This window comes from Parastagonospora nodorum (genome assembly GCF_000146915.1).
Source record: "Parastagonospora nodorum SN15 chromosome Unknown scaffold_33, whole genome shotgun sequence".
NCBI lineage: Eukaryota > Fungi > Ascomycota > Dothideomycetes > Pleosporales > Phaeosphaeriaceae > Parastagonospora > Parastagonospora nodorum.
In genome coordinates this window covers 164,180-178,078 of record NW_001884581.1, presented here as the reverse complement: position 1 = coordinate 178,078, position 13,899 = coordinate 164,180, and the positions used below count along the sequence as shown (strand labels likewise).

Below are 13,899 nucleotides of genomic sequence, written 5' to 3'. Positions count from 1 at the left end.
GTTCAAGAAAGATGTGGAAAGTACTGCGACCATTGCGGCACTCTGAATGCCGACTCAGGGAGATGGAAAACATCCAGGAGACATTCGATGATGATGTACACCCTGCAAAAGATGTAGAACAGCGTTACAAGGATGTTGGGACTGACGGCGCAGCAGCAATACACATAGTCATGCCGTTCGAAGAAACCCTCGTCGACTCGGCCGAAGAGATAAATGCCGACAAGATATGCAATACCAAAAGTCGCAATTGTGAGTGCAGAGATCTTCCAGAGGAGCTCTTCGGTGCTGGTCCGGAATTCGTGATTCCAACGCCGTAGTAGATGGAAGCCACCGTAAAAGCAGCTCGTGATGATGAGTCCGTTCATGAGGATGCCTCGATTCAGCCTTTCCCAGAAGCCAAGATGAGGTGTCGGCGTTCCGTATGTGCGCGTCGGCAGAGGTCCGTAGATGAAGTGGTCTTTTGGAAGATTTTGAATTCGTGTTGTGAGTAGTTTTTCATGCAGATCTTTCGAGCAGACTTCGTGGAGGCACTTTTTCAGGTCACCAGTGATGCCGTGTTTACGTGCGAAGCTCGAGGCGAGCTTCAGCAATGCCACTTCTTCGCCGGTTGCGGGTTGGTCGGCGCTGCGGTATCGCTCCACGAAGAACTCGTGGATTCTCTTGTCTTGATGCGGAGAATTGTCGGACGCAGATCCGCTTCCAAAAGAGTCGATGCTGTCGAGTGAAGAGTATTGAGAACCATTGCTAACTGATTCAGACGCATGAGCTGGCCACTCAATGTGTAAAAAATCTCTATAATCTGTCACAAATTTTCGATCACGTACGGGGCCAAACTCAAAGCGTCGGCCAAGCTTGATGCAGGCCGTCAAGTAAGCACCAATCTGGCTACTGGCCTCAGGCGGAAGGGGACTTCCTTCATCAACACCCAGAGGCTTGTTCCACCAGAAGAAGAAATACAGAGCGAGAGCACATATTGCGTGAGCTACAGTACTGATTTCTAGGAGAGAGACGGAAAGACATTATATGTATCTGGTGAGGCATTGAATGCAAAACCACAGCGCTTGCGAACATGTCAGGAAACTTGATGAAGGTGCTCGCTGTGCTATTATCTTGTATTGCTGATTCTAATAAGGTAGTGAAGATCTCCGGCTCATGTTTTGCAACGAGTTTGATGGCTGAGACGGTCATAACCATCCGGGCGTGTGACTGACCTAGCAGTGATGCTCGGTCGCTTGATGCGAGGACGAAACCTCCCATTGTAGCATACAGGGAATGGGTAATCGTCCAAGGCTGCGCACCGAGGGAGGTTTCCTCGTCATCTTCGTTGGAGTTATCGGCTGAGCGCATCTGAACAAGGCTGAAGAAGATGGTGTTAGCACGGGTCATCCTTTTCAGCATGTTAGGTGGCTCTTTTTGCTTCAGCATTGACTGCATGTAGCTTCCCAGATCCCTGGCCTCGACATACTGGCAATATACCGTCAAGACGACCTAGAATTGATTAGCCTGTCGATTTGGGAAGTCGGCTTGAATACGTGCCAGTTCTGGTGCCAGCAAGGATGTCACCAACCAACCTAGCTTTCTCCACAATTGTGATGTCATCTTCCCATACTCTGGGATGTTAAGGCGTACTGCGGTCCAGACACAGAGTAATGGTTCTGCAAGCATGTCGACAGAATTGAAAATGAGCCACGGACTACAGGCTCTGCTTTCCAGGTGTAAAATGAGGTGGCGTTCGTTGGAGAGGTCGACATCTTTGTGATGCTTTCAGCGTACAATGGTAAATACCTGTGAGAAGCAGCTGCACGATAAAGGCTATCATCCCCCTTTGAAAAAGATCAGTAGTTGCGAAGGAACCTCAAAGAGATTTCATCAACTTAGTGAATGTTGGTAGAGATACGCATAGCTCTGGGAAGTGTTATAAAATGTACACGTGACTCCTACTACATCTGAACTGGTGATAGAGAGTGGGGGTGTATCGACGTGCGAAGTTCCATTTTGTCGGCGACCGCATGTTAGTACAACTGTGTATGACTACAAGAAGCATTATCACAAATGACCTGATATCTTCTAAAGCTGAGATTGTGGTGAAATCTGTCAGTAGAAAGTGCGTGTAGACAGGATGAGATGTGATCGAGTTGCTCGTTAATTTTTCCGGAATGTCGCTCCGTCGTCGACGCTGATCATCCTAGTAGAACATCTATCTTCTCCGGATCCTGAGCTTCTCACGCTTCTATGCAGATACGGCCAAGTGCCTTCCGATAGGCGATCTCATTCTCTCATTCGATCCAGAGTACATTGTAGTATTCGTAAATACCCACTATCTTCTGCAAAGCGCGATAGTCATCCGGTGTTGTGCCGAGGGGCAATCGCATTCCACGGAAAGTTATGATCTGCATCAAATACGCCGTGTCAGAAGCCTCTTCCAGCGGTGCCCGGTCATGGAATAAGTCTAAGTCTGCCGTGCTTCTAGAGATAGCCACGAGCTCGCATGGCGCCTCTCCAAAGTTTGGTGCATCGGTCGAGTTCAATCTCATAACACCAACTAGTTGTCCACTGGCATCCGCAATGCTGACTGTTACGCATGTAATGCGAGAGCTGACGGCCTTAACAGAACTTTCTGTGACAAAAAACCAAGCGCGATGGGATGAGAAATGTAGATATGTAATCTTTTGGCTTTGAACCATCTTAGGACCTTGGCCGAGTGGAAGGGGGTAGGAGAAAGCTTCGCTTATCAACGGGGAACGATAATACAGCTGTGCCTCAGAACGACCCTTAGGCCACTTTTCGAAGTGTTTCGAGACATGCCAGCCAGTTTCAGTGATATCCGAGGGCACAAATTGCGTTTCTTTCAGTTTGTCTTGATTAGGGCTGTTATCAACGCGACCAACTCTCAGCTTGTGGTACATAATGTAACCGTTGTTCACCGGGTATCTCTTGTCAAATGGGCCAGTTGTCTTGTACCAGTCAGTTACAGGATGGCACATAGCTGACCAGCTTGTTGAATAGTCAGAGTGAAGTGGAAGTATGGGATGCTCGAAGCCATGCTCACAGTATCTCATATCTAGAGATCCTGACCAACCAATCCACGACCAGCTTGGAGTCGCAAAATCGAGATCGCTCGGTCTCCTGCGGAGAGGCTTCCTGGGCTGCCACAGAAGAGCAAGATCGAAGTAGAACTCAGGCAGAGCTTGTATGAACCCAGACGGAAATTGGTGTTGGATGGCTTCAAGGACCCCTGAAAAGGCGGATAGGCTATCTCCTTCATAGCTTAATTCGCGACCATTGTAAGCGGCAACAAGATCTGTGTATTGCGTGAAATTGGGCCATGTCGAATCCGATTTGAGTCCGTTCCGTGGTAGATGAAGCATCTGCCTGGGTCCCATCAAACCCTCGCTGCATTCAAGTCTTCTACATTTCCATGAAGCCGTGCCATTGAAGAACACAAGCAAACGATTCGGAAGTCGATACTCCTGGAATGTCCAAGCTCTCTGAAAATACTTCGTTGCTGACTCGTCCAGGGTTTGGGACGGGTAAATAATGAACTCCGCGGACGGCGAAAAACGAAGAATTATTTGGTGACATAACGAGCGGGGAGATTCTCCAGCTCCAGTCAGGCCGTGGTCTGCATTATTGCCACCAGCAGCAACGATCGTGAATTGTGCCTTGCAGTAGATCGCTGCCATTCGTTCAATGTCTCTCATCTTGCCCTCCTTGTCATTTTGTACAATACAAAGAGCATCTACCCATAGATAGCGGAAACCTAGCTTGGCGGTGAGAATGATAGCGTCACGAATGGTCCGAGGAATCTGCGGCCAGTGATGGTTGAGCGAACGTGGCATGAGCAGATCTGCCAGGTTTTGTTTTTGAAGATTGAGACCTCTGGTAGAACCCCAGACATAGGACAACGCAAGGTACGTGTCACAGTGAGCCATGTCTGTGATGGACATTGTTGCAACATCGACGATTCGCAGTCCGTCATGTGTCTGCAAGAGCCCTGGGTTCTCTTGACATTCGGTATGGTTCTTGACACACGTCGTTCTGCATCGAAGAATATTCTCAAAATCTATCCATGGACCTTCCAACAGGCGAGCACCGTGACAGAATTCTCCGATCGGGTACCAGTGTAACCTAACCGACTCCACTACTTCTGTCAGGGGATTCTAAGAGTGATGTATGTCAGCCTCGTACACTACAAAGCGTTATACCTACCCCATGTGGGATAGGAAAATACCAATACTGCTCCCTTACATGGATTTCCCAAAACCAACCCGAACTTCTTCGGGTTATACTGCACGCTATCTGGTCCTCTATCTCAGTCTCCATGGGGCGTATCGGTATTTCCTTGAGAATTTGGTGTATTTGGAAGCAGACATCGCAACTGGTTCTACTGGCTAATTCCCTGAGACTTCCTAATTCCTGCTTGAAAACCGTTCCTAACAGGATTAGACGAGTGGGCCGTACAAGACGCGTGATGTTACTCGGAGCGTAATCAACGGTGGAATTAGGGATAGAGAAGGCCTTGAGATGTTGCCAGCATGTATGTGACTGTATCCATTGCTCGAGAGGGCACTGAGGGAAGTCTGGCGTTTGTGACATTCGAGGATCGGGGACCTGGATGACGTCGACAGACCACAATCAAAAACAAAGTGATCGAGACCGTTCATTCAATGTAATTATCGAGATATATATGGTCTAGGGCATGGTGATAGTGTAGGATGAACTTTGCACAAGGCGATTGGAAGAGGCTGAGCGAGGGCCATGCATGTCGGCACGCTGCGCCACCGCCAGCGAATGTCTTCTGCAGACGATCATCCATTATGTTTCCGATCACGCCCTGCAGATGCTCGAGCTTCATTCGTTACTGTAAAAAATCAAGACGGCATCATGATTCGAACGTCTGCAACCAGGCTGATGTCAGACGCGACATCCCCCACATCGACACGTGCACGCTAACCAGGCTGAGGTAAAAACACGCTAGCCGACACAGTTCCCTCCAACATCATCCACAATACCAACGAGCGGTTCGCTACCCTGAACAAAGTACCGGCAACAATTCCCGGAATATGTATCTGATGACTTCCGATGGGTAATGAACACCCACAGGTGATTATTTATTACAACGAGAGATCGTCAGAGCAGTTGCGGAAATAACAGGTTTTGTGAACATCAATGCTGTCTATATGGCACATTAGGATCTAAAATGTATTCAGAAGACCCATGAGGTAAAGAGAGCCCTCTGACGCTCTTCTAGTGGATAATGGGTCCTAAAGAGGTTCGCATAACTTAAAAGGTAGGACTGCCTGCTAGAACTGTTGCGTATAGCTTCATGATGCGTCATAGGCCATGAGGTTCGTCGAAAGCAATGCAAATCAGCGGCCTCGTCAGCATGTTTCGATCGGACGTCGTTTATATTCTTGAGCTGCGAGTGCCCTTGCTTCAAATGCTGTTGGGACCTGCAAATCCATGAAACATCTGAGCTTCACAAAGCTTGTAACGGAACGTGCGACACAACGAGCTTCAGCACTCTCGGGAACACCTGATCCCCGCGAAAAATCGCTTTTGACCAGGGTTTGGACGTTCGTTCTCGTCTTCAAGCGAGTTACACAATGCGTTGCTTGCCGCGCCACCAGTAAAGCACAAGCATGTGTCAGAAGAGCGTGTTTTCTGTACCAAGGCTTGGTTGCTTGGTCCGCACATACAATCTACTTCACGTTTTGTTTTTATTGCATCTTCATATTTATCTTTCTTTCGACGATCTGTTCTCACATATTTTCTTTTCTTCAGCTGCTGGCCAGTATTCAATTCTCTGTACATACACCTTTACACACAAAACCAACACAATGAAGTTCGCAAGCAGCTTCGCACTCGCGTGCCTTTCTATTGCAAGCGTCGAAGCGTTCGTGCTACCACCCCAGCATGAATGGATGGTGCGTATTCTGTCTCTTGGCCATGGAATGACTGCTCACGTTCTTTTAGAGAGCACTCGGTGCTCGCGCAAACATAGCCGAGTCTGTGAAGCGACAAATTGAGGTTGGAGGTGGTGCCCAGAAGAAAAACTCGACTCGACAAGAGGGCCAGAAGCCACAGCGCCAGAATGGTGGAGGCTTGACCATCGGAGGACTCAACTTGGGTGGTGGCCAAAAGAAGAATGGGACTGAGCAGCAAGGACAGAAGGGACAGCGCCAGAAGGGCAGCGGCTTGACTATCGGAGGTCTTACTCTTGGTGGAGAGGGTGGAGGGATCAGTGCTGGTGGTCTGAATTTGGGAGGCAACGGCCAGCAAAAAGGAAATGCGACAGCAGCAGCGGGCGGGAAGAAGCCAAAAGGCAAGGGTGGGAAGCCAGCTGCTGAGGCAAACAAGCCAGCTGCTGAAGCAAACAAACCATCTGCTGAAGCTGAAAAGTCCGGAGCAAAGGCCGCAGAAACTGCAGCAACTGGGACTGAGCAGGCATCGACCGAAAAGGGAGCTGGTGCCGGCACAGAGAACCAGCCAGGACGCGCTGAGGGAGAAGCCGCAAAAGAGGAGGCTTTGAAAGAGGCAGCAAAGCAAGGCCAGGGTGAAGCCGCTCAGGCAGAAAAGTCAAATGGCGTCAAAGCAACTGAAGAGTCGGAACGGTTCTCGGAGGAGAGCGGCATTACCGTTGACCAAGCTGGCAATGCGCAAAACTTGGGTGGAAATCTTGGGATCACTCAAGGCTCAGATGGAAGTAAGTCTGTTGGAGGTGAGAACGGCATCAACATCGCTGCGAGCGGTGAGGCTACGGTTGCCGGTAACGAGTGATATGATGACGTTAGTGACAAAAGTTATGCCTTTCTTGCTTACGTTCTGTTCTACGGACCATCATCTCGACATCTCTATCTAAAACCTCTTCTTCACATTCATCTTCTCATATGGTGTCGTCTTGTCTCGTACACATTCCGTCACTGTTCTTTCCTTCATCCGTACCATGAGCTAGGCACCACAGCGAAGCCTACATGGCTTTCCCACCAGCGAAGCGTGTATCTGCCGACTTCGAGCCCTTCCCTTTCATTATGCCTAGCTCACTTTGCTCTTCGATCATGTTCACCGCACCTTCCTTCACGGTGAACATGCGTGCACGTGCTCGCACGTAAACAGCAGGCGCGGCTTCACCACACGCGACCTCGCCAACACCACAACACCACACACTCGAAATTTGATTCATGCCACTTTGAGGCACCGAGTGCGATCCCGATGTTCAACAGTCTGCGCCACGCGATGTCGACTCGCGGCGGCAATGCAGAGGCTTCGCGCGCTCACTCACGCTCACCCACAGAGGATCCTTACAGCCCTAGCCTGACCGACGCTGAGACAATTGGAGACGACGAAGTCAAAGAGCGCGAATCTGATGGCGAGGACCCTTGCAAGCATCGCATACTGCTGACCTTCGCTGAGACGCGGATCATGGAGCTTAAAGGAGAATTGGTCAAGATGTTCGACCGCGCGAAGGCTGCAGAGGAACGAGCACTGGAGGCGGACAAGACCTTGATCAGTACTCAACATCGAGAAGTTCAAGTCCTAAGCGAGCAGCTTGAGAAGGCCATCAGAGACAGGAGTACTATCTCGGCGGTGCTTGAAATTTCAAGAAAGGAGACGGAAGAAGCGCAAGAAGAGGCAGCAACATGTCAGGCAAAGCTACAAGCTACGTTGGCAAGTAAAGAAGAGCTGGTCACCGAACTCCAGGAAGCTCGCAATACGAGGCCAAGCATCAATCAGACTGCAGTGAACCACCTTCATGCCACTATTACCGCTCGTGACGCCAAGATCGAGCAGCTGGTCGACAAGTACGACAAGTTGACTACTGAGCACTTCAATCTGCTCAAGCAAATTAACAAAGATGGAGAAGAGACTCTGTATGCGCGAGCGAAAGCCGAGAATCAAGCAGCTGAGCTGAAGGAGCTTCGCGCGAGTTTAGCAGCCACAGAAACTAAGCTCGACTGGTAAGTTTCCTCCCCACTTGTAGCAATCAGTGCATCGTGGGCGAACATATCTTCCCGCCTTTTTTCCTTGATCGTTGATTGACATTTATTTTTCAGGTACAAGAATGAACGTACTCGCTTGCTCGCCGAGAACAGGTCTCATGCCGATGACCGGCTTTTCGCCACCTCTAGCATTTTCACTGAGAATACCAAACTCAAGGAAGAAATCCGGAACCTCAAGAAGGATATTGCGAACAACATAACCGATCTCGATCTTGCTGATGCTGACTGGCGCGTTTTCACTTGTCGTCATGACACATTCAACGCAATCCCCGACGGTCGGAACAGCACACGTGAAAAGACAATGCGTGTTATAGCCACCGAGATCTTCCTGGACCACGCCAATGATGCAGAGTTCATGAGGGAGTACAACGATTCAAGAGCCGTGATATTGAACCACCATCGGGCACATGAGAGAGTTAATCAGGGTCGTGGCGATTGGGCAAGCAACCTCAAAGACGAGTTATACCAAGTGGACCAGAGGAGGGGCTTGGTTCCTACCTATCGTTGAACGTCGCTAGTTCTTTAGGTCAGGCTCAAGAAGAATGGGAAGGTTGTCAGCAAGATCCGCTGGGATGGCGGGATGTTAACCAGTTCTAGAAGAGCTGAGGAGGCCTGTGAGGTATAGGAGCGATGTCAGCCATGTGCACATAATTTATATATACAATCCCCACTGGCTATGTATCGCTGCGTCAAGTTTGGTCATGGTTATCGAAAATTCGTAATTGCTCGGTACTTGTTAGACTAATGTCCACACCGCACTGGACACTTTCAAACTTCATCTTCCCTCATTCATGACCCGAAGTGACTCTCAACGTGATGCGCAACAGCTCTTTCGTCGCCTTCAAACTCCCCACATACCGGACATGTTGCTATTTTCTCCTCGCCACCCAGCCCTCTCTCTTCCTGATGCCTTTGATCAGCCGCTTCTAACGCCGCAAAAAGCCCATCATTCCTGACCGGCGCATTACTCCGACTCTCGTCGTAAAGATAGTCGTCTTCTTCTCTAATATCCCTCTCTATTCTTCCACCTCTCATGCCAAGCCCACCTCTTCCTCTAGTACTACTCTCTACACCATCACCGTTCCTCCCTAAATTCGCACTCGCCCCACCAACAAGCCTTTCTCCTTGCTCGCCTTCCGCCGGCGTAATCAGCTTCTGCACCCTCCCCACCCTTCCATCTCTTAGCCTAACCTTCACACCACGCGGATGATCGCCGCGCGTGAGCAAGTCAGCCACAATACCATGAACTTGGTGGCCAGTCTGCTGGTCCTGCTTCAAAATGATGGAAACGGCGCGTCCTTCGTAGAGAGAAGTTATAGCTGGTACCGAGGGATAATCCGGGTCTCTGGGGCGCGGAGGACGGTTTCCACGGCCCCGAGGTGGGTTGGGATATCTTCCTCGTGGCGCGCCGCGATCTGAGCCTCGTCCTCGGCCGCGGTTGGTGCTGATGCCGCGGTCGCTGGATGGTTGGCCGCGGCCACGGCCACGGGGGGTTGGGTTCATGGTTGGACGATAGGAGAACTGAGATGGAGCCTTCTCAGCGGTGGGAAATATTGATTTGTTCCAATCCTAGCTCTTTCTTGTTGTCGTATGGTGTTGGTTGCTAAGAGAGTCTTCCGACACAGATTTCGCATCAATGCCAGAATTGTTGCCAAAATACTTGGAGGGCCCGGATTCGAGGATTCAAGGGTGCTGAGTCCAGACTGAAGTAAAATTTGATATGTGTAGTGTGATGTCGCAAAAGTAGTGGAGGAAGAGCATTGCGCTTTCCATTTGGACTAACGCCAAGACCTTAGCTCGTCAACTTCTTTCACTCCACCACCGAACGTCTTGTTCCCTCCGTGCTGTACCACGGCATAGCGCCTACAACGCTACCACATAACGAACCCTGAATACAGTTATGTATCTGAGTTTATACAGGTATAAATTCCTACATTTCGCCAGCGAAAATTTGTAGCTGAAGCCGATGACGTCATTCGCACCAATTCGCCTATATTTTCGCTTTTATTGCCTACTTTTCGACAGACGTATCAACATGCATATTTCTTGAATTAGGGTAGAATATGCCCGCGGGATTATGGGGTCTGTATGTCTTCAAGACTGCAGTTGCACCCAAGCAGACTGACGACGCGGCTTTGTAGTCGCCACGCAGTATCAGCGATGACAGACAGGTTTTGCAGATGCGCACAAGTTCAGAACAGAACAGAGGGCCCGGGAGAAATATATACAGTGGATTGGTCTAAGATTTTGGCGCTGCACAGGCACATGCAATTTCATGTTGATGAATTTTGGAGAGAAAGACAAACTTGTCAATATTTCAAGGAAGGAGAGCGACCCAGGATGGAGATAGATATAAGCCTCGAGGCGACCTGAGTTCCCACTCATATACTGATTCGGCGACTGGTTTTGGCTGGATACAGCAGCTTTGGAGACCCAAGCATTCTGCCAACGGATCTATATCTCAACCCGGGGACTTCAGCAAACTAGCGAAGCACAAACTCGGACCCATTGCGACCATATTGTATTGTTAAAACTTGATTCAGCCAGTTGACTCATCTGCAGTTAGTCTTGTTGTTTTTGTGTTCTCACGAAGAACGCGAGCAGAAGACATCAATCATGAATGTCATGCGTTTTGGACAAGCTATTATTCAGCGATGTTGAATGATGGATGGTATTGAAAGAGAATGAAGACTTATACACCTCAGAGCACACATTTTACGCTAAAACGACTTAGGTTCCAAGACGTAGCACCAGACTTTCGATGGGCGCGGCTTTTGTAAGCCGGAGGTCATGCATAGTGCCCTTCCGCTTTTTAATCTTCAGCAATGCCATGAATCGTATCTAGCTCGTGGGGACAGCGTCGTGAATGCTTTCAGAAAGCCATTTGAGAAGGCAAAATGTGGTATGGATGGTTGAGTTTTTGGATGGGGTTGACTTCATGGCGTGAATATTTGGCTGAGAAGAACAGGCTTCTCGACGGACATTGGTAATGACTTTTTTCTTTTGAAGAAGCAAAAGAGGTGGATTGTTAGGGAAGAAGGAGAGAACGGAGGGAGGAGAGAGATTTAAATCTGCCTTCCCGACCGGTCACGTGAGAGCATCGAGGCCTCAGCATACCAACATGTAGTCTCCCAGCCTCACTCTTGACGCCAGAAACTCCACATGGACAGTTCATAGCAGCTTTATGCCGAGAAGAAACTGTACGGACCGATAGGCCCACAAATTCTGGTCTTTGACGAAGAAGCAGGAAGACGAGGGGAGAGGAGCGTTTATATACCCTTCCACTCGGTCCAAAGTCACAGCTGACATCTAAGCATAGTTGATCCGAATCAAAATCATTAAAACCCATCATCGTACAGCTCCCCCACGCCCAATTTTCTCAAAGTTTCAAGTGGAGTTCATACATTCGCCCATGATGCTTCTTTTCGATCCAACCTCTAAACACCAAATGTAATAATACCAACTCGCGGGAAACTAAACGGGGGTATATTCAAGCTTTTTCTCTTCCTCGTTCAATGTCACGACGCCACAACTTCGACCCACCCCTCGCGATTCCGCTCCTCCTTGCCATCGCCCGCCGTGAGTTCCTTGGCCATGGCATCCTTGGCGCCTCTCCGCCTAGCCCTTTCACGGACACTCTTTTCCTCCTTCTCGCACTCCTTGATCGCCTCGACGACTTCTAGTTCCTCAAAGCGAGCGTCTTGGAGATTGAGTTTCTGCCACTGCGGGTGCTTGGGACAGCGTTTCTTCAGACAGGCGGTTTCCTTCGCATCTGCTGCGTCGGCGCCGGGGATCGAGGCGACTTGCTCAGCTGTCGGTGATAGGGTGCTAAATTTGAACGCCGCTTGGCCGTGTCTGCTATTCCGCCACTGCAGGAATTCAGCGTCTGACCACGACAAGCGCGAGTCGTAGCCACAGAACTCCTTCATCTTGATCTTCTCGCGCTCGGCGAGGCGGACGGCTTGTTCCTTGACCATGCTGACGAACTTTTCGCGGTCTTTGAGTGCTTCGAGTTGGTTTTGCAGTTGCGACTTTTCGTTATACAAGGCACTCAAGCGTTCCTTCTCGCCGGTGGTTAGGGCGAAGCCGTCAATGCCGTCAAAGGTGGCGCGGTTTGGTGAGGCGGTCTGCGGAGGTGTGAGGACACCAGTGCCCAAGTTCTTGAAGGTCTGGATGTTTGGCGATGCATCCACCAATGCCTTGAGATCCTTCGACCTCAGTACACCGCCCAGTGGGGTGGGCTCTTCCTCGTCGCCCTCCTCCTTGCCGCCCTTCTTCTTCGCCTTCTTTGACTTGGTGCCGTTCGCCCCCTTCGCACCTGCCGTCCTTTGTAATTGCTCAGTCATGAAGAGTGTGCCACAAGCGTCTGTGCAGTATTTGCTCTCACGGTCTTTGTTGACGCGCGCCGGTTTTCGACAGCCGTCTCTCCGGCACATGGGCTTCCATGTCGTGTGGCCCCTCCCATTCTCCTCGCACTGCGGGCAGATGAATTTGTCGACCAGCTCCTCGTCGGCCTGTTTCATGTTGATGCAGTCGCCGTGGAACCAGTCGTCGCAGCCACCATCGCACCCAATCATCCACTTGTGGTTGTCCGGCTTCTTGCATATGCAGTACAGGTTGTGGTCTTCGGAAGAGTCGCCGTCGTCGTCGGAGGCGTGTGCCTGTGAGGAGTTGTCGGGCGCGGGCGACGATTCGAGACCGGGTGTGCCGGCTTGCGAGCCCTTCTTACCGTTCTTGGGCTTCGACGAGCGCGAGGTGGGTGTGACAGAGCGTGCTGTAGGGTCCTCGGGATCGAGCTTGCGTTTCTTGGACGGCTTCATCGTCTTGGCCATGCCCTTCTTCTTCACAGTGGCCGAGGCCGGGGCGGGACGCTTCTTGGAGGGCAGCATGGGCGCTTTCGAGTCGACGGGCGAGGGCAGGCTGTCGGCAACGCTCGCGGTCCTCTTCGTGCGCAGTCCGAGGTCGGCCTGCTTCGCAATCTCAAGCGCCTTGAGCGTGTCAGAGTCCATGTTTTCGGCGGCTGAGTTCTGGCGCTCCAGCGACGCGGTGATGGCTGGGGTCGACTCGCGGGGCGTTCCAGAGGGCTCATCTTTGATGACTGTGGAAGAGAGTGGCGCGTCGATGGCGTGTGGAAGGTCTGCGTCATCGGGCTTTCGGATCTGTGAGGTCGTGGGCTCGTCGCGCACAAAGGCAGGCTCGCGGTCCTGGGTGGTGTCTCGGCCAGCCTCATCGCCGGCACTCGACGGCGGCACGGTCTGAGACACGTCCTCGCCAATTGGCACGGGCGCTGTTTCCTCAGCAACCTGCTCCTGGAGTGCCGTCGACAAATTTTGTATGGGGGCGAGCACGGGAGCCGGCGAGGACCGCGACATGAGCGATTGCCGCCGTTGGTGCTCTTCGGGCGACTTGGAGCCATGGTGGTACTGGTCGAGCGTGGGCGAGCGCACTGGCGGCTGCTCAAGCGGCGGCGAGGGCTCTACGGGCGCGTGGTGGGAGCCGAAGCTGCTGGAGCGGCGCGGCGCGTTGGAGAAGGCTGTGGGCGACGGCAGCTCGCGCGCCGGGGCGGGTGCGTACTGCTGGCCGCTGCCGAGAGTCGCGAGTGTGGTGAGGGCATCGGCAGCCTCGTACGTCGTCGTCTGGGTGAAGTGTGGTTGAGACATGGATGGGCGTCGTTCGGCGGCGGCGGCGTCGGCGGCGCGGCCGTGGTTGAGAAGAGAGTCGATGCTGCTCATCGCGCTGTCGTCTACGCTCAGAGCTGGCCGGGGCTGCTACGCATTGCAGGAGGGCCAATGATGAGGATGACGATGGGCAAAGGCTGCAGACGAGGGAAAGGACGCGAGACGGCAGGTGGTGTGGAAAATAACGCCGCTTCGATTTCAGCTCCAGTGCTTGGAGAGGG

At 51.5% G+C, this 13,899-nt stretch overlaps 5 protein-coding genes across 5 annotated transcripts; 1 reads left to right on the top strand and 4 right to left on the bottom strand.

Moving 5' to 3' along the window:
- Nucleotides 1-2: 2 nt before the first annotated feature.
- On the bottom strand, nucleotides 3-1,398 carry SNOG_14708 (hypothetical protein; the record flags this gene model as incomplete). Its single annotated transcript, XM_001804838.1, has 2 exons — nucleotides 3-982; nucleotides 1,212-1,398. 2 exons carry the CDS (start codon nucleotides 1,396-1,398, stop codon nucleotides 3-5), a joined length of 1,167 nt encoding a protein of 388 aa, XP_001804890.1.
- An 878-nt stretch (nucleotides 1,399-2,276) lies between these two features.
- On the bottom strand, nucleotides 2,277-3,947 carry SNOG_14707 (hypothetical protein; the record flags this gene model as incomplete). The annotated part of the gene is made up of 1 exon (XM_001804837.1): nucleotides 2,277-3,947. One exon carries the CDS (start codon nucleotides 3,945-3,947, stop codon nucleotides 2,277-2,279), a length of 1,671 nt encoding a protein of 556 aa, XP_001804889.1.
- A 1,893-nt stretch (nucleotides 3,948-5,840) lies between these two features.
- Nucleotides 5,841-8,508, top strand: SNOG_14706 (hypothetical protein; the record flags this gene model as incomplete). Its single annotated transcript, XM_001804836.1, has 5 exons — nucleotides 5,841-5,927; nucleotides 5,977-6,776; nucleotides 6,965-7,108; nucleotides 7,224-7,958; nucleotides 8,055-8,508. 5 exons carry the CDS (start codon nucleotides 5,841-5,843, stop codon nucleotides 8,506-8,508), a joined length of 2,220 nt encoding a protein of 739 aa, XP_001804888.1.
- A 281-nt stretch (nucleotides 8,509-8,789) lies between these two features.
- SNOG_14704 (hypothetical protein) lies at nucleotides 8,790-9,503 on the bottom strand (the record flags this gene model as incomplete). The annotated part of the gene is made up of 1 exon (XM_001804835.1): nucleotides 8,790-9,503. The coding sequence occupies one exon, from the start codon at nucleotides 9,501-9,503 to the stop codon at nucleotides 8,790-8,792; it is 714 nt and encodes a 237-aa protein (XP_001804887.1).
- A 1,497-nt stretch (nucleotides 9,504-11,000) lies between these two features.
- Nucleotides 11,001-13,826, bottom strand: SNOG_14703 (hypothetical protein). The gene has a single exon (XM_001804834.1). It carries the CDS (start codon nucleotides 13,730-13,732, stop codon nucleotides 11,519-11,521), a length of 2,214 nt encoding a protein of 737 aa, XP_001804886.1. The 5' UTR covers nucleotides 13,733-13,826; the 3' UTR covers nucleotides 11,001-11,518.
- Nucleotides 13,827-13,899: the final 73 nt, after the last annotated feature.

Bases quoted from the DNA above. Each gene is read 5' to 3' on its own strand.
- SNOG_14703 (XM_001804834.1), bottom strand. From the start codon at position 13,732: ATGAGCAGCATCGACTCTCTTCTCAACCACGGCCGCGCCGCCGACGCC.